Genomic DNA, 19,947 nt, shown 5'->3' with positions numbered 1-19,947 from the left:
TTGCTTTATGGTGCACGAGTGGAGGTAATATGGAAACTGTTAGAGGCAGATAGGAAAGGCAATGTTGTCATAAGAAACAAATTGCCCATTTACATCACTTCAGTGTGGTTTGAGTACTGCCCCTCAACTTAGCCGTCCAGCATATCTTCCCTATTAGAATACATTCTTCATTGATACTTGACACTAATTAGCAGTACAAGTTTAACCACTCTAAAGTATATACTGCATCATCATACAGTTAATGGTATAGAGCTAAAGTGATGCACAACCTGCTACCCAGTGTGCAACGATCCTTTAGGGTGAAGAACTTGAATTGGAAAGAACCCAAAAAAAGCTACCACTGCCATACACTAAAAAGACATGGATTAAATTTGAAGGGCACCACTAAGAAGGAAACGAAAAAGACTAAAGGATCATGAGACCTGAAATTTTTAAGTCTATATATCCATCTCTCTTACCCTGCTATACAACTGAAATGGTTCACTCATCTTTTGATTAAGCACAAGCATAAATGCTAGAATATCATATTCGTTCGTCCTTTACCCTGTTTCATCCATCTCACCTCCCATTGACAACCATCTTTAACTTTTCTACACTTCATTTCACCAAAAGTACCACCACACCTCTCTTTCTCCCTTTGTGCACTACCCACATTCTCTTTCAAATTATATTATATAGCTTTTTTTGTTTTTTGTTTTGTTTTTTTGTACATACTTTTTGTTTGTATAGTTCTTTGTATAGTATAGAACTCTAGAACTTTTTTTGGCAGCTTCTTTCTTTCTTAAAGGAAAGTCCAAATCATCAGCTGTAGCATAACATGAAGACTTCTCTTTCTTGGCAGGAAAAAAAAGGCGGAAAGGAAAAGATAACTCTAAAATGTATTTCTTCCTTTCTCAAATCTTCTCCCTTGCAAATCTGCTCTCCTCCCCTACCGCCACTCATCAACCCCTCCACCCTTTTAAACTGTCGCTCCCAGGAGCTCTTCGGACTTGGCCATGATCTCATTTTGGTTGGAGTCCAAACCGTAGAACTTAACCTTCAGCCCATCAACCGGGTGGACAACAGGCACCGTGATCACGCGGGGGAAGTTCCGCGTAGCCAGCTCGAAGCGGCTGGTGCAGGCCAGCTCGATCGCCAGGATGCGAAGGAAGAGGGTGGCGAGCTGCTTTCCCAAACAGGACCTGACACCCCCACCAAAAGGCAGATAGTGGAAACGTCCTTCTTTGTCTTCACTCCGCTCCTGACTGAAGCGGTCAGGGTCAAAGGCATCCACATCTTTGAAGACAGCAGCAGTGTCATGGGTGTCCCGAATGCTGTACATCACACTCCAGCCTTTGGGAATCTGGACTCCCTGGAGACAAAAGACCGGGATCCATAACAATGAACAAACATAAAAATAATTGTTCACTTAGCCACCATAAGCTTATATGACCAATTAGTTTGGATAAAAATCTGATTTCTGTTGTTGTATCCCCTAAAAGTAATTGTGAACTTTTCTGCTAATATGTGTTCTTCCATATTCAAACCATCTTTTCTCTGTTCATACCAGAATACAGCAAAATGAGAAGCATTTAGGGTCCTTGATCAATCCAGGAACCCATTGGAATAGAATAGAATAGAATAGCCCTCTACTGTCATTGTACATGTACAATCGAAAGAGTCTGTTGATTTAACATCTGGCTGCAACACCCATTTTTTTCAGGCTTGCAGAGTATCCAGGGCTAGGACCTTCTTGTACTATCCAGTGGTCATTGTTTATGAATGCAAATACATTAAAGAAGCAAATAAATTCAAAATCATCATAAATAGTTTCATTGCTATATACATCTATGATGGTGATCAGGAAATTGGAACACTTTTCGTACCAAAATTCGTGTCCATTGCCAACCGGTTCTTTTTAAATACAGATAGCTATTTAAAGAGGTCCGTCCTTGGTAAATTTCCCCTAAATCTCCCCTTCCCTCCTTTTGTGTGATCAGACTGTTGATGCTCTTGTAATGATTCTTTTAGTGTCTGCAAGTTGTGTACCTACACCTACACCATTCATTTGAATGGTAACCTGATGATTCTTCTAGTTGAGTCTCTGACTTTTTGAGCAGATTTGTTATGACAGAACTACCACTGCACAAAAATATAACAGGAAATGAAAGCTGACATTGAGTAGCATTGATTTAAAAAAGAAAACTTCCATTAAGAAAAGCATGCTGCACAACGAGAGGTACATGGAGATGTGAAGGATGTACTGTTCTAGGGACACTTACGTCCAGTTCGAAGGTCTGCATGGCGGTTCGGTAGGCCCCAGAAACAGGAGTAAAGAGTCTCAGCACCTCCTTGATGACACAGTCCAGGTACTTCAGGCTGATAATGGTGTCGAGCCTCAGTTCTGCTTCTGGGCAGAGGCAGCCGTTGTGAAGGAGACCCCTGGATCTTAGTTCCTCCCTCAGCCGCTCAAGGACTTGAGGGTGGCGGAGGAGCTGCATGATAAGGGAGGTGCTTGCGCTGGCAGTGGTGGCAAAGGCAGCAAAGATCAGCTCAATGGTTGATTCCTGTGGGTCAGCAAACAGATACGATGGTGTATTAGTGCGCTCCTTGGGTCTTGTTTGGTTAATTACTTCTTGCTTTAATAAACAGTTTGCAGAGTGGGAATAAAGATTCTAATATTATGTGCTGAAGGATGAGGGTGGGCATCAGCCAAATGCTCAACCAGTAGTCTTTCATAGTCCTTCTGAGCTAGAAGCAAACCCAGAAACTGCTGGTTTAACAGCGGCATGTTGGAATATTATTCTAAAAAATGTAAAATTGTTCTTTCCACTGAGTAAAAACAGAGCTATGTGCAAACTCAACCATAATTTGGGCACAAATCCATTACCCCACACCTCAAGCTTGCCATTTGTTTTGGAACAATGTTGGACCAAAAAAGAGAGAGAGAGAGAGAGAGAGAGAAGTCAAAAGCCAATACATAATAAAAGTATGTTGTTTCTAATTCCTGAAAAGTAGTGTGTATGGAAATATGGAGGTAACATCCAATAACAAACTCAGTGTGCACCATGCTGGGCCCCTTAAGGCAGTGGAATAAATAATAGTGAGGTCCTCCTCACATCTACCAGTGTGTCTATGTCTGTGTGTGTGCGCGCGTGCAGGTGTGTGTCTGTGTGTGTTATAAATGCATGCAGTAGAAAACTGCAGGACAGAGCTTCAGCCTAGGCCTCTGCGACAGGGCCTCCCCAGTTCACTTTGTGTGTGTATTTAAATATTTGTGTGTGAGTGTGTGCGTACAGGAGGCCTCTTTCAGACCCCTAGCAGGGGGGGAGTGTTGACTTATTTTTGGCCCTGGACTTAACCCAGAAACCACAAAGTCCGAGAGAGAAGCAGAGAGTCGAGTTTCCACAGAATTCCTCTGAATTACTTTAATAGGTAAACAGAGGGTGTGCCTGACCATGAGTGTGTGTGTGTTATGCTGTTCCTGTCAGCCGATAGGTATTAACGCAGCTCGCTTTCATATTTCACATTAGGGTGTGTATCATTATCCCCATTCAGTACTTATGATCACTGGCTGATTTGGCAGAGAATTATGATGACTGTTTGTGTTTTCAGTCAGCCTAGACTGGTTCCTTTTGGCAGCTCTCTGCTAGGTAAACAGAGATTTCTATGTGTGTTTGCACCCATACGAATTAGTGTGTATCCACGTGCTTCCACATGCGATTGAGTGACTTCTTGTGGATCCTGCTTCTTTTCAGCACATGCTTGCACTACCCTACCCTCTTTCCCAGGTGGCTGTTTTTTTGTGCTTAGGTATGTTACCTTGAGTTCTTGCATGGTGAGCTCGCTGCCGTTCTCTTTGGCACTCTCCATCAGGACGTCCAGCGCGTCACTGTAATCTTTGCCTTGGGTGCACAGGGGCTTCTCCCTGATGGCTTTCTCTATGCTCTTCTGAAGGGTGTCTCGTGCACGGATACCCTGCAATAATGCACAAATTAAGTCCTTTTACCCTTAAAATGTCCTCTTTAATGCATAGTTAATCAGACTATGCTTAATAATCAAACAAATTCAGTTCAGGTGAGCAACAAGCATCTCAAAATGCTTTGTATTGTAAGGTAAAGATCCTGCAATATTAGAAAGAAACCTAAACAGTTGCACAACGCCCTATGAGCAAACACTTGATGACAGTGGGAAAGAAAAAGTCCCTTTTAACAGGAAGTAACGTTGAACAGAACCAGGCTCAGGGAGGTGCAGCCGTCTGCAGTGACCAGTTGGGAAAACACTTCTTAATTTTATTTTTGGGGACATTAAGATGTAAAAAGATATACTAAGATCCAAAAATATCAATGAGAAGGAAGTGGACATATGGTACACTTACCCTTCTGTACCCGCTAAATGGCAGGTCTATGGGCAGACTGAAGAGGTTGTTAACAAAGTCCTGGAAGGTTGAGAACAAATGCTTCATTTCCTCCTCTGTCACCCTGAAGCCCAGCAGCACCCTGACAGCCATGGTGAAGGACAGCCTTTGGCTCTCCCTGCAGAAAAATGACAGATGAATAATATTCATTTAGTAGCCCTTTGAAGCAGCCTGTGTTTTTGAACTCTTGTTTATTCTGAGTGTCTACCAATGCTGATAACGACTCTGTGTAGTCAGCGATACTCATCATAAATACCTTTCTACCTGCGTTCAACTAGGATAGGAGCGGTGTTTTAGTCTTGCTCCCAGATTTTAGCTACATTAACAACTGTCTCCACTATCACTCCCCGGCCGTACCTGTAGACATTGATGGGCTCGGGTGTAGAGCTCCACACTCTGAGACTCTCCTGGATGACCTGCTGGATTTTAGGGAGGTACGACTCCAAGGCCTCATGGCTGAACACTTTGGCAAACACCTGGAGAGACAGAGAAATGAGCAAATAACATCAGTCTCAAATGCAGAATGCAACAGCGCCCAGCTGTTGGCGAAGTGCAAGTCAAAACAGAAGACAAAAGTCCACAGATTATATGTTGTAATCCCCTCGGTAAATCCTGACTGACAGGTATGTGAAAAGACAACAGGAAGCACAAGTTTATTCTGCTGTAATACTGGCATTCACTGGGAATTTATTGGGGTGTTTTGTGTCTATCTCTTGGTTTGCAGGGCATCTAAAAAATGTGCACTTTACAAGTGAAATTTGGTACAAAAGTCCACAGTTGACCATGAAAGAGACAACTGGTTTTTGGTAAAGGATAAAACTTTTGGCTGTATTTTTGTAGCCATTGTCTTGGCCTCTCCTATTTCTCTACACTGTCTAATCATTGGTCTCCTTCTCTCTTCTAAATTCTACCTAGGCTGGACTTTCCATCACGTGTTCATTTTTTTTTTTCATTATCTATGATTCCCATTCCTTATTTATCCCCAAATTCTCCCTCTCTCTGTCTCTCCCCCCTTATTGCTCTTGCTCGGTCTTTACAGAGACTTATACATTGTGGAGGTTTTTCCCCTGTAGTCAGCAGAACTAGAATGACAGACAGAAAGAGCACGAACAGAAAGGGGGGGAAGAGCTAAGTTCTTTCCTGGCTGCTCAGAGTATTTCTTAGTATGAATCAGTCACCAGTCGTCAGTGCTGTTTGGACAAATAACATTCCATCAGATTTAAAGTGCAAAACTGCCCTTGAAAGAGTCTTGGGAATGATTTAGAAGTGGAGAACACTGGAGAGGAGAAAAAAGAGAGGGAAGTGGACTAGAATAGGGCTTTTATATTAAAATGAATCAGCTACCCATGCTTAGCTTTATTTGAACTAATAAGTTTCTTGTTCATTTAACACTCGGACATTTAACTATTAATGTAGATGAGTGAAGAAGAAAAAGGAAAGTTAGAACCAGATGAACTGTAGCTGTTAGCAGCCTTCAAAATTTTCTAAAAACACTGAGTGAAATCAAATTTTGTAGCTGTGTTTAGGATTTCACCTAAAAAGATTACGCCAGAAGGGAGGTGCAGTTCCTTCAGTTGCCACTTGAGGCTGATTCCAAAAGTGAGTCAATGCCCATAGAGCCCCATATTAAAATGCTCTTACTTTACAACAAATAAACATGTTCACAGCCTGCTTAAATGTTAGTAGACTCTATAATAAATGTATCTCTTCTTAATAGCTGTACACAGTTACTATTTTTTATATTGTTCCCTAATCTAACCAAGGCATGGCTGACTTGTTGGGCCTTTTTATCCTTTACATCCACTGATGCAAGTAACTGAAGTGGACACTTCAAACATATTTGGAGTATTTTAAAGCAAATATTGTTTGATTGTCCAACAAGTCTGTGCTCTAGTTTTGGTGAGAAAAAAACTCTACTATTTTTTATACTATATTACAATACTAATAAAAAATAATAATAAAATAATAATAAATAATAATGAAACCATGTTCTGCCTAGTAGTATCTAACTGTGTCTATGCACTCAACCATCACACTTGGCTCTAAAACAAGACAGTGATATCAGAATGGTCACACTGAGACTTCAAAACAAGACTGTCATCTATTTCATTTTGACCGCCCTCTAATCAATACATCTTATGGTTTTTACTGAATCAGAAATCAAAGCTGAATGAGTTGAGTTTCCATTAGAAGTGGAAAACTTCCAATAAATAGTGGTCATTGAAGCCTTACAGTTGTTTTGGAAATGTCTCCAATCCAGCAGAGTTAAAGTGGCTTTTTATTATTTTTTAATGGCTTTCGTTTTTATTATCTAAAATACACATACAAACTCCCAACTGCTACTTGTCTGTGGTTTTTCGCTGCTCTTTTTAATCACTGTGGTTTCTTTTTATGACTTTCACCTTTATTAGACCCTGCAGAGAAACTAATCTATGCTAAAAAAAATCCTGTAGACGTATTGTTTCTAATAGCAGCATGCTGTAAAAAAGTATATGCTTAATCTCTTTGATAATGGCTTTTGTCTGCAATCATCCTTAATTCGTTACCTCATGGAAGCTGATGAGGAGGAACCCTTGAAACTCTTTTTCTGAGCTGAGTGGTTTCTGTCATATTTCAGGGCTGCTTACATAACAAAATGCGTGGTTGTTCATCAAAAGTTGGTGAGGGTGGTCTCTGCCTATGCAGCTATCCTTGGAGAAACCCGGAAACTATTCTAATGGTGGTCAAACCACGTCTTTATTGATACAGTGAAGTGTCAAAACTCATCATTAAGGGTACAGGGGAGGCTGTCAAATGTTGTCTGTATGGGGGAAAGAGTTTTGTTTTTAAAGTATAACAGTGTATGTTTGTAAAAACTGTATTGTGTCCAGATTCTTTGCTTTACTGAAATATGTGCAAACAAAGTGCCTTTATTGTTTATTTTGGAATATATTTCCCATATGTTAACACACTGGAGGAGCTGGTGGAGTGTTTCTGCTTCTCTTCATTGACTTATTGAGAGGGAAGAAAGGAGCTTCTAGTGGGATTTGAACCAAGGCCAGAGAGGGTACATGTGGTTCTTGAGGTTGATGTTTCAGCCACCAAAACATCAGTTGGGCGCTCATACTCTTATTTTGCTCTCTACTTCGTTTTCCTCTTATTTTCTCCCACTCTTCTCATTCCTCCGAAGCCTGCTTCCCTCCCTCCGCCCCCCTTAAAATGAATGAACAATAGTCCACTGAGCTGGTGCCGAGTGCACGAGTGCATGCATGCATTACATGTGCGCACTGTACGGGTACATACGTATGTGCTGTGTGTTAGGGAGTGGTTAGTGCAGATCACAGAGCCCTCTAAGACCTTAGTAGCACTACATTTCCTCTGCTGCCGCACCCTGGGGCTGCTGGTCACAGATCAGCTTACACGACCTGCTGCCCAACCCCAACCACAGGAGATTACACACAATATCTGATCTCAAAAGAGCCTGAGATACTGAAACACTGCCTGCAGTGACGTCTTTTGTTCGTCTGGAAGACAGTATGCTAGTTTGAGGACTGTCAATGTAGGATTAATCAGTCATTTGTTTGTCTGTTGCCCAGGAAACAGTGGACACCGCTGATTGGATTTGGATGAAATTCGAAGGATTGCACATCTTTGAACTGCTTTCCACTCTTTTCATAATGACATTGATTGTCCCGTGAGGGTTGCTGAAGTTGCGTGGAAATACAGGGTTGTGGATTGCCCCCACCTCTACCTCAGCCTGTTCCTATTCCCATGGTGTTGAACGCTGCCAAGGTCAAATTTGTCAAAGCTGTCAGTGTCTGAGAGACACTTGGCTCTGGCACTGTGATGCACCAATCATGCCAATAATGAGATGAGTGTTACGCACATATCAGTGCTTGTTCAAGACAACTCGGTGTCACATTGAGTGCCACGTACCCTGCTTGTGTGCAGGGCTGCTGTTGTGAAGGGGCATATTATAACAGAGCCATTTTGTCTTAAGTCTAACAAAGTCCCTTTTGTGCCTAAACCTAACCAATCAGTGAATGAAAACAGAGCAAAACAAATCACAAAACACAAAGCTCCCCAAGGGGATGCAACAGTCTCCTGGCTGGCAGCTTTGTGCCTTAAACTTCCACCAGCCCTCATCATGTCTCCTCATGCTGAAGTTTTGCTTATAAAAACTAGGTTGTTAGTTTTCAGCATACCTTCAGATAAGAATGTGTTTTCCTTCCTATGTGCTGTTTTTTAAAGTTTGGTTAAGTTTGGTACGTACTGTACAGGATACTGCTAAAATGTCACGTGTGGGACTACATATCCAACATTACCTTTGCGTCATTATATCATTACTCTTTATATTGGTGTCTTTGCCAGTAAATTAGATGGCCAGTTGGTTGGTTTATTAGCCCGTTTTTCACTTTGAAGGTTTCTCATGTTGTAGTTAAGTGGTGGAAATGAGCTTTCTCCGAAGGGTGACTGGGCTCAGCCTTTGAGATAGGGTGAGAAGTTCAGGCATTCGGGAGGGACTCAGAGTAAAGCTCATCCACATTGAAAGGAATCAGTTGAGGTGGTTCAGGCATCTGATTAAGATACCTCACGAACACCTGGTAAGAAGAGGTGTTCCAAATATGTCCTACCAGGATGAGGCCCCAGGTAGGACCAGGACACACTAGAGAGATTACATCTCTGAGCTTTCCTGGAAATGTCTCGATGTAGAGAAGTATGGATGGATATGACCACAGTTTGCAACTTAAACATCACATTGCGCTCAGTCAGTCTGAAAGCTAAAGTCTGAGACCTTAAAGAATGTGAAAAGTGTTGACTGAGAGGCGGAGATCAAATAATTTTCCAATAACCTTCAACGCTACCCGAAATCTTTTTGCAACCAGTCGAGTCTCCCTCTGCTGGCTGTTCAAAAGAATTCAGGTTTAAGGCACTTTTTAAATCAAGAAGCTCAATTTATCGTTTATATACAATATCCAGTACATGCAAGGCAAATATGTTTGTGAATCATCATGAAAAATCTGCAATAACCACAATGCAAACACACACACACGCCAAGCAGAGACTGAAGGCCAGAAACACTAGTTAGGCCAAATAAGGCTTTGTAACATTGTGAATTTAGCCATTTAACCCGTCTGCACTGGATTATGCATAATTGGTCAATCTGGTTGAGCACTTTGTCTCTTCCAACACACACACACACACACACACACACACACACACACTTCTAAGTACAGACGGAGCAGAAAGGTTGAGCTACTGTAGGACCCATGAGTCAGGCAGTCAGTGTGTGAGCAGGGAGACTCTGAAAGGTAACTACAGGTCAGACAAACACACACATGTTCAGAAACAGACGCACACACAGTATCTCTGGCTGCCAATCACCGTTTTTTATGTAGTGTCACTCTGGGACGTTCCAAGTTCCACACAAGACGGGAGTGTGTGTGTGTGTATGTGTGTGTGTGTTTTAGTGGGGGATTGTTCAATACAACAGTCATTTTGCTGCACCACAAAAACGTGACTGTCTTCTGTAGCCTGCAGCGCAAAGACACATGCTTAAAGACACACTCACTCCTGTGCTCTCTCTCTCTCACACACACACACACACACACACAGATATAGTCAGACACACACTCACACACAGACACAGTTGTCCTAATAACGTCCATATGTCTTAAATTATGTGAAAGTGCTGCGAGCTGCTGGTTCCACAGACATGTAAAGACTCCTTTATTCTTTTCTCTGCCCTCCTTTCCCTCCCTCTTTCTCTCTCTTTCTCTGCTCCCACCTCTTCCTGGCTCTCCCTGCCCCTTCATCCATCCTTTTTTTCTAAACGATAGTTTTTATTCCTTTTTACTCATTTCTCTTACTTACACAAGCAGTCCCCGTGTTTTTCCCTGCTTCTATTGTCACGTTGAATCACAAAGTGATTGCTTTGCTGATGAGGGTTAAGGTCAGTATCAAGGTTAATATTTCACCCCGTCATTTACTTTTAGGAGGAAGACGCGATAAATTTAACTTTTAATTTTTAACAGAATTTGGAAATCTAGAGCGGAAAAACTAACAGCAGTGCACATGTTTAACATGAAGCTACAACACTGTACTCAGGAACACATCTCTATCTAATTCAGGGTAATGGGGTGGCTGGAGCCCCTCCCAGCTGTCACTGGGTGGAAGGCAGGGTACACGCTGGTTGCACAAAGAGATTCACACCTTCAGCCGATTTAGAATCACCGATGAACTCAACATACATGTCTTGGACTGTGGGTGGAAGCCATCCTGCAGGAAACCACGCAGGCACAAGCAGAAAATGCAAACTCCACACAGAATAAGCTCCTAGACTCAAACCCAGGACCTTCTTGGTGTGTTGCAATAGCTCTAACCATTGTACCACTGTGCTACTGTGTATTCATGTCAAGTAATAACAACCTTTAATGCTGGACTGCTGGATTTTTACTTTCTGGGTGTTATTGAGTATTACTTTTGTCAAAACTAAAAAATCTTCCTCACGTGCTGTATTTCTAAGACGGTGTAGGACTGTACTGATTTTAAACTTCCACTGGATCTTTAAAAAAATATGTATATACACTTTTGGAATTTCTAAGAGGGCCATGTTGCACCCCATCTGCACTATAAACAGCAGTTTCTCCAGGCAACAAGAGGATAAAGTGTAAATTTGGTCTTGGCAATGATAAAACCTGGAATACAAAAAAGGGACGCACAGAGTGGGCTTCACCTCAGTCCCACTTTGCAGTGCCCTCTACTGGTGATGAGCAGAAGCACAGGAGGCTGACACAAACATACAAGGGCTCCATGCAGAGAATCATCACCATCGCAGCACTTTCACTGACATCACATCTCTGTGATTTCACTGTACGCTTATTTAAAGCAAGCGTTTATGGAGTTCCTCGAGAAAACCCAGGCAGCAACCGAGAAAAGGTGTCAGATCGAGTCAGATTCTTGTCCATTCTTCTCTCTACATCTCTTTTTTTTTCTTTTTCCAACTTGTGTTTCTCCTAAATGTAGGGATCGGGCAAACGTTCCAAAAGAAAGAATAACAAGGGAGGAAGGAAAATGTGGAGAAAAACGGGAAAAGAAAGGGATGGTATGAGGGAATGTGCGGGCGGCTGCGGGCTTAAATTGAAGAAGTGAGAAGAATCTCGTGAAGCTGAAAATAAAAGTAGTGGCTGCCACAGTCAACAGAGTGGTGTGAGTGTTTGCACAGTGTTGTTCCATCATAGAGGGAAACATTTCCACTGAGAGCCAAGTAGGACTCTCTAAAGAAGCATGTTTATAACCGTACCCTGCTTCTTTAATTTAGCCCCAACCAGCTGCCTCTCCCTGACCCGGAGGTTTCTTCCTGTTTAAATAGGAATAGAAATAGTTTTTCGTTCCCACTGTCACCAAGTTCTTGCTTATAGGGGCGTCACCTGATTGTTGGAGTTTTGTCTGTATTACTGTGTGGTCTTTACCTTACGATATAAAGCACCTTGAGGAAACTGCTGTTATGATTTGGCCAATATAAATAGAACCAAATTTAATTGAATTTAAAACACTCATGAATGCAATGTGTCCAAACAAAGGGGGGGAAAGGGGTCAAAGCTAGCAAATTGTATAGCATCTTCCCTGATGTGACAGAGGAGACCAAAAACAGAGTTACGACCTCTAATTATTGAACTTCAATTTTTTAAAGCTGGAAATAAAAGAGATATATCTCTAAACTCTGATTTCTGATTCTGGCCCAAGAGTCATTAACCTAATCGAACACCTTTGTGGAGTTTAAGCAGTCTTGTCATGCCTCTAGTGTTTGCACAGATCTGAAAAAGACATATTTCATTGGAAAGTCTGATGTCTGCATGAGCACAAACACTATGCTCAAACCCTGAATTATCCAGTTGTTCACCCAGCAGGAGCAAAGATCCCAGCCTACACAAGTAAAACCCACCAAAATAAAAAAGTCCTTCAGTTTACAGCAGAAATGCAAACGGTATGTTCGACGTTGTTTTCAGTCAAGGATGATGTGTAAGTCCTGGCTGCCCTTGTTAGGCTCTGGTTGGCCCGTAGTGGAAAACCAGTCTACTGTGGTTCTTTGATGGAGTTAGTTTCCTAGCTTAACACGGGGTTATATGGAAACTGGCTGGCTCTGTTGATCCACCAAAAAAGCTAATGCGCTGTGTGCAGATTGTTTTTCCATATGAAAACCACAGACACACACACACAGAGGAGACGCTCTGGTCCAGCTGGTCAGACAGTAAACCAGTTTCTTATTTTTCTCTCAGCTGATGGTGTTTCGCTTCTTTCTGTTGACTTAGCTTTATTATCCAGAAAAACAGGAGGGCTGCACAAACACACACACAAACATAGCACACACACTCTTGCTTAAGCTGCTGAAAAATGGTCAGCTGACCTCTGGCTCTCCGTATAACATCATTTATTCTGTCGGCCCTCCTGATATTGAAGTGATGTGTCTGTAAATCTCACAGCAAGCAGAAAGTCAAAGTGTAAACACGCGTACCTCTGAAGGACCCTGTAAGCCACCCGCCTCTCTGCACCTGCCACAAGCTCAATCTATTGGTTTTCTGATGGCTCTTTATACCTACACATGTTCACTAATAGTGCTCTCAGAGTCTTTCTAGTTCTGTATCCGCAACAAGGTTTAAACAATCACATACAAGTTAGGGTGTTGTTTTTAGGGGGGTAGCTGCTAAATGATGACTTAAGTGCTTATATATACATATATATTTATCTTGCTAGAAAGTGACTAACTTGGCAACAGTGATGGGTACTGATCCATGATGGGATTGGTCGGCACTGAAGCTAAGACGATGTTTGAGGTGGCATGGAGGCCCACAAAAATCAAAAGTCTTACCTGATTTAAACTTGGCTGATCTTCTAGGGCATGTCATGACAGCTTCCAGGCTGCTTTTAGATCTCTCCCTGAAAGTCCTGAAAGTTCTGACCACTTGCGCTCTGTGATCTTACCACAGGCTCGAAACTTGTGCAGAGAGAGCAAACATCCTCTGCTGTTTCATGTAGAGGAGCATAACCGGTGACCAGAACCGGGTCTGCGGCTACAACTGAAGTTTTTAGCTCATCCCTCAGAATGAGACTGACACTGCAGAGAAATAAATACTGTCTCACCCCAGAAAAAAAACAGCCTGACCTGAAATGCTTGTGTGCCATTTTTTTCCCTCATCACTAGGCTCCACACGACTTCATCAACTTCCCAATCAAAGTGAGGAGACTCAAAAAGGCGCAAGTGCAAGGGGAAGGACCACTGAGAGATGTAAACATATCAGTCGTGCTAAAAATGATCCAGAGCTGCAGGTTTCCCGATCATAAACAGGACAGTAGACACGTTGAAATCAGGTTAGATACAACAGTCGAACATTCGGGTACAGCTGTACCCGAATGTTGGCATTTCGTTGCTTTAATCATTTTTTCTTCATGTTTTACTTCTATCAGAGAAAGGGCTTCAACGACAAGTTTTTCCTCTTTGCATTCCGGTCAAAATTCTCTCTGAACTCGACAGTTTGACACCACATTGGCTGATCTATTTAGGAAGGATCTCTTTTTTTTGCCTATTATGGAGGCCAGAGGTCACGAGTTTGAGTTTTGAGTCTTGCTCAGAGGCACTTCAGCTTAAACCTATGAGGCTAAGCAACTTTACTGTGTGTGTATCCATCCAAGGCAGCATTCAGGTGTGTGTGTGTGTGTGTGTGTGTGTGTGTGTGCGTTGGGCCCCCACAGAAAGCCCCTCTTTGTGCCGTGTCGGAGGCAGCCTTCCTAATCAGGGGTCATTACATGAGGTTAGTGAGGGGGTCTCCAGGGAGAGGAGAGGGGATCAGAGCTCAGATTAGACCCGACCGACCCCTCGCCTGTCCCGGGGCACAGCAGCAAGGAAACCCGACCCCGCCTCCAAACCCCTCCAAAAAAAAAACTTAACTGTGTCTGCAGAGAGAAAATGAGAGACTGATTTACAGGAAAACACAGCGAGCTCTGCTTCTTGTTTTTCTCGTTCCGATTCTTTGTGCGTGACGTTGTGTGTGCATCAAATGTGTGTGTGTGTGTGTGTGTGTGTGTGTGGAAGAGATAGAGAGAAAAGAAGGTTTGTGCCCTGGGGATACGGGGATAATAGGAGGGAGAAGTAAGTGGCTGATTACCTGAAATGGTCTTGGCACAGAAACGAGAGAGCCAGAGAGGAAGCGAGAGACAGAAAAGAAGAGAGAAAGTGTAGGAGAGAGAGAGATAATAATAATAATAGTCAGGGGGAGAAATGACAGAAAATTAAAAAAAAAAAAACGGAAACAAGAGGGCCATCTCTCCCTCTCTCACTCACTCTGTCCGAAGGCAGATGAGAGGAGGAGGAGAAGATGGAGTGATGGAGGGGTCGTTCTCACGCTTCAGCAGCCAGGACGCTGCTGATAAGAGCGAGCGGACAGGATCAGCTTTACACCGATACTCTCTGTCTGTTTGCACATCCTGCCTCACCCTTTGTGCAGAGGAGGACTCCAAATGTGTGCACGTCACTGTCTGCCACTTACACCACAGCATGAATATTGATGAGCGTTTTTGCATGCAGTTGCAGCTGCTGCAGGATGATGTGCACATAGTGTGTAAAGAGATGAAGAAATCAACAGAAAATAGGCTCAAAACTAGTTTGGGACTCGATCAAAGTCGTCACTCCCGAGTCCGATGGTTGCCTTTGCAAACAAAAATAATGTGCACATCCCAATACCCAATTTTTTTTTTTCAGTCAATCATTAGGAATTAAAAAGTTGATGTTCCATCTATTAATTGTTTGCATTTAAATTAGGTGTGCTCTTTATTTTCTTCGACCAAAGCGCAGTGGTTCCGCCCTCGCTCCTTTCAGAGTCTAAGTAAAGTAAAAACATTTTTAAGACATTGTGCTTGATGACGGGTGGATTTCTCACTGTTCTCTGGCAGCTTATAACTGAAATGACTAACAGATTAATATAGAAATCCTATTAAGGTTTGACATTGGTCTTAATAATTAAATAATTTTTAGACATGAAATTAAGAGTTCGTTTTTGTTTGCATGTGGAGTCAGATCTTTATCTTTGGTAAAAGTAAAAGCCAACTATTTAAGATGTCCTGGTGATTTTATATGTTTTTATTGCCTCACATTTCTTTTGCCTCCGAGAAATGTATTCGAGCATTGTCTCGGTGAGCATTTGATATCCCCGTGCATGCTGCTGCATGAAGATGCAGTTCATATGACTACCTTCAGTTCCACACTTCAGCCCCGTGTGTGTTACAAAAACAAGGTACAAGAGAAAAGCCCGTAAGTCGAAACCATTTAACCTCATCAGGCTAAACAAAACAAGAGTTTAATTATCTTTATAACTTGTGTAATTAATCTTGTGTCTCTTTTGTGTTGTATTTTGTGTTCTGGGTTTGTATTTGTGAATCCAGGAGGGTTTAGCCGCAGACATTTTGAGGGAGACAGATCCTTTGCGGCATCTTTTCAGCGTTGAGTGTTTCTTTCAGTGTGCTGCTTTTAGTTCATACTGAAGCTTTGTAAGAAAGCTGTTATTATACATTATGGGGGCCAGGGACCTCTTAAACAACCCCCTGATACGATAGCAAGCATATGCTTCCCACTTCATCCTCTTCAGTGCTCTTAAGGTTGTCCCCCTAAAGCGTCATGTGACAAGATGATCAGTTTCTACCTAACATAACGTAAAAGAGAATAAAGGACCAAACTCAGTGTTTCTGTCAATACTGAGTTAGGGCTGGAGTTTATCGTCAGAGTGCAGTTTTATAATTTGCTGCTAATTATTTAGAGGAACTGTTTATGATGTGTTGCAGGCAGCTAGAGGTCTGAAGCCAAATATAAGCCGTACTTACAAAAAAAAAAAAAAAACCCTGTTGTGCAGATTCAGAAAACACTTGAAGATATACTTTCATTTTACTTTTTTTCTATTGTGTCAGGTGAGTACTCTGGTCTCCAGAAAGTTCAATATTATGCTTCAGTTTAAAACAGTCTTTTTAGCTTTACTATCATGTTAGAATATGATAATAACTTGGTAGCTGGTGTTAACCTTCTCACATTGAAGGGAGTAGTTAGTTGTATCCGAGGGCAGAGTCATTAATAATGATTGTACTTAAATTAAATCAGTAATTGCATTGTTATATTTAAGTGTGTATCTCTCCTCAGCCTAAAGTATTGAAATTATAGTGCTGCATTTTTTTGTGCTGCTAAAAATATAAGCTAGAGACTGAGATGTCTTACTAAACACTTTGTATAGTCAAATGGCTTAACATCAAAATATTTACATCCTGAAAATATTTAACTTTTGATTGGTTTAGGACGTAAATTTTCCTTGGTCGAGTTGAGTCTTTGCGGTTAGCACAAAGTGAAGCATTTAAAGTAAAGATCAACACACACAAATACATGCGTTCGGTATCTCTGTGTAGTTGTGTGTGTTTGCAAACTTAAAGTAACACGTGTCCTGACCTTCCTTCTCTTGCGGTGGATGTCTCCGATGCTGTTGGCCAGTGAGTTCGGTCCCAGCAGCGTGGACGTGCTCTGGGGCCAGTCCACCGCCACCAGTGTGTGCTCGCCCATCAGCACCTTGCGCACGTTCTCTGCGCCCGTAACCCGAATCACAGGACGGCCTAGCAGGTGGGTCTTGAACACGTTGCCATACTTCTGTCTCCGTGATGCATGGAAGCTGGAGCCCTGGACAAAGGAAAAGAGAGTAAGCACAGAGATCAATCACAGATCTAACCTGAAATGCTGAAGACACAACTCACAAGAGTCATTTTAAGATATTTTCTATGGTAGAATGAACGACAGTTCTTTAGTCGTGCTGGAGGATTAATTATACGAGGCAGTATGTCAAAAATCCATATTAAAGAAACTAGTTTTTCTCATAGAAAAATAAACCTGGTGCTTTTCCAGTCTTCTTCCTTCAACATCTATAAGAAAGTCGAAATTCTATTAAGAAAGGAAGAAGAGAAAGATGGGTAGTTTTAGAGAACACTGTTGGGACTGAATGCTGGAGTTCCCCTTCGCCATTAGAGAGAAGCAGAAGCTGTGAGGAGACAGTAACAGAAGGAATTCCCCAAACACTCCTCTACCCTGTTTCACAGAAGTCAGAGGAACCTTTTCAAATCTTGCTAATGGAGATCGACCTCATCTCCACTTCTAAATCTATATCTTTCTTAATATCTACACTCAAAGAAATCTTTTAGATTGTCAGTAGTTTAAGGGTTCATGTATTCTTAACATGAAATTCCTTAAAATTGAGTGATTCTAGCCATCATCATCACTGTTACGGAAACATTGTGACACGAGGTTTTATTCATGCAGAAATCATTTTAAAAATTGAACTGATGGGGCCAACTCTGAAAAACACTCTCCTTGCCCTCGACCACTGTTAACAAAAGATGCTAGTTCTTCATGCTTTTTGCACTTTCTAATAATTTAAAACAGTCTTTAGGATCCAACCTTCACCCAAGCTTTTGATCTTCATCTCTAAAAGGTTTCAGTAAGTACTTTCTACTCTCTCTGTGGCTCGGGGCCCAAACAGACTGGTGAGTTCTCCACATGCTAAAAGTTATAGAGGTTTCCATCATCTCAGCTCTCAGAGAAAAAAGTAAACTTAAACCAACTGAAAGCAGAAGACTGCAGATGTTTAAGGAGCCTGTATACATCAGGTTAATGCAATGAAAACTGATTCAAGTTGCCTTTAGGGCACAGGCAGAGATCGGTTTTAACATCGGCCCACAAGCGGTGAGGTTAAAGGTTCTCAAAACATTTGCAGTTCAGGCTTAAAATACAGTAAATGAAATTTCTCATCCTGATGAAGAAGACTGACAGGAGACTGCTCGAGGATATAAGAAGTTTCAGCCTCAGACTGCTCATTTTTGGCCATTGCCACTTCAAATCTTTTTCTCCTAGTTCAACAACTGAGGTGGAGCTCCAAGTTGTCAGGCCTGGGGAACCCTAGCCCTAAGATGAATGGACTGTGCCGGCGACCTTACTCATGCCCTCTGATGAATGGTCATGACAATCTACATATTAACAATCATGAAACCGAGCTCATGGCTCATTGTTAGGCAATGTTCCTAGTGCCAGTCATGTTTATAAGGTTAGGGAAATCCGCAGTCACTTGGAAAACTGACGAAATGTTTCGCCAGTTGAAAACGTCCAGATGAACGGGATCAGTATACCTGAATTATTGAGGAGGTCCAAAAGATGTAGTTTAACATGTAGCACATTAAACTACAGCTTTCTTCACATGGTTGTCACTATTTAAATCGCAGAGGGGATTCCTCCTTCTCAGATTTTTTTATTTGAAGGCAATCAGAGAAAGTGAATTTTGCCTTTTTCCATAAGAAACATAGTGCTTGCTAGAATTACAGGGAGAGCTTCTGGTTTAACTCGGTAGAAAGAAGAAAATAGTTCTTAGGGAAATTGCAAAAGAATTTTTTTATTGACAGGTGTGTGATTTGTGAAAAAAAAACAAGAGAGAGAGATTAAGTGCACGTTTTATTCCTATAAGCATCTAGATTAGCGTTGTTACAGCCGATACCTGCAAAACTGGGCAGCTCACCCCAAAACAATGTAGGTGCATGAGCTATACTACGAGCCACGGAGAAAAATTCGAATTTCTTGCTGGAGAATAAAAAAATACACATTTGTCCCTGTTTTATGTTTGGACCCATCACAAGGAGCCACATCGCCACATTTCAGGGCCCCTGTCCCACAGTTTGGACAACCCAGGTTCGAGCAAAACCCCCAGAGGACCGAAGCTGGAGTCAGTTAGCGAGCTGACCTGAGTTCAGCTTTGACGTTGACCTCTAAACGGTCTGGGTCACAGCAGAGCGAGAGGGAGCTGACCCCAGAACTGTAAATGGGGTGTTTGAGTGAAAAGAATATATATCCGCCTGAGAGGCTGCTTACTGTGTTACGCACACACACACGTACACAGGACATACACACTGAGTCTAACAAGGCATTATTCAAATGCGAGTATTAACACACATGTGCATATAGACTTAAACACACACACACACTCAAGATTATTAAAATAAAAAATGTTTAAAAACCCAAAAACATGGAACGCAAACAAACACGCGGAGGCCCAACTGCAAATTGCTGTGACAACACTAACTGGTTTGACCCCAGTTTACTCAAGGGGAAAGAGATATTTATGACCGTGAGGCACACAGGCACACATACACAAAGATATATGTATACATATATATTTGTGTATGTGTGTGTGTGTAAACATACAAGCCAAAGAACAGCCTGTAAGGCAGTTTATTCACACATCAACACAAAACAGACAAGGAGAGCATTTTTATTGTGATTTTTGTTTTAAAAAAATCAGATGAACTTCAAACCTTCCTGACACGAGCCAACATTAAGATAAACTGTAACCCCCAGCACTACAAAACAGCCAGCATGTGTGGCAGGGCTTCAGCGTGTATGAGTGCAGTTATAGGCAGCATGTTTGTGTATAAAATGCGGAGCTCAGTGGCTAATTTTAGCAGGTAGTTTGTTTCCTGGTCGAGGGCACACCTCTGGCAGCGGCGGC

The 19,947-nt window shown here is 42.0% G+C and overlaps 1 protein-coding gene across 1 annotated transcript in view; it reads right to left on the bottom strand.

Moving 5' to 3' along the window:
- Positions 1-711: 711 nt before the first annotated feature.
- cyp26b1 (cytochrome P450, family 26, subfamily b, polypeptide 1) overlaps positions 712-19,947 on the bottom strand; it is a 33,737-nt gene continuing 14,501 nt past the window's right edge. Inside the window, 6 exon segments of the mRNA NM_001282895.1 lie at positions 712-1,351; positions 2,262-2,546; positions 3,802-3,957; positions 4,358-4,514; positions 4,754-4,872; positions 16,857-17,081. Of these exon segments, the coding sequence (NP_001269824.1) occupies positions 959-1,351; positions 2,262-2,546; positions 3,802-3,957; positions 4,358-4,514; positions 4,754-4,872; positions 16,857-17,081 (1,335 nt within the window). The 3' untranslated portion in view covers positions 712-958.

This window comes from Oreochromis niloticus, linkage group LG3 (assembly GCF_001858045.2).
Source record: "Oreochromis niloticus isolate F11D_XX linkage group LG3, O_niloticus_UMD_NMBU, whole genome shotgun sequence".
In the NCBI taxonomy this organism is placed as follows: domain Eukaryota; kingdom Metazoa; phylum Chordata; class Actinopteri; order Cichliformes; family Cichlidae; genus Oreochromis; species Oreochromis niloticus.
This window is presented reverse-complemented; position numbering and strand designations above follow the sequence as displayed.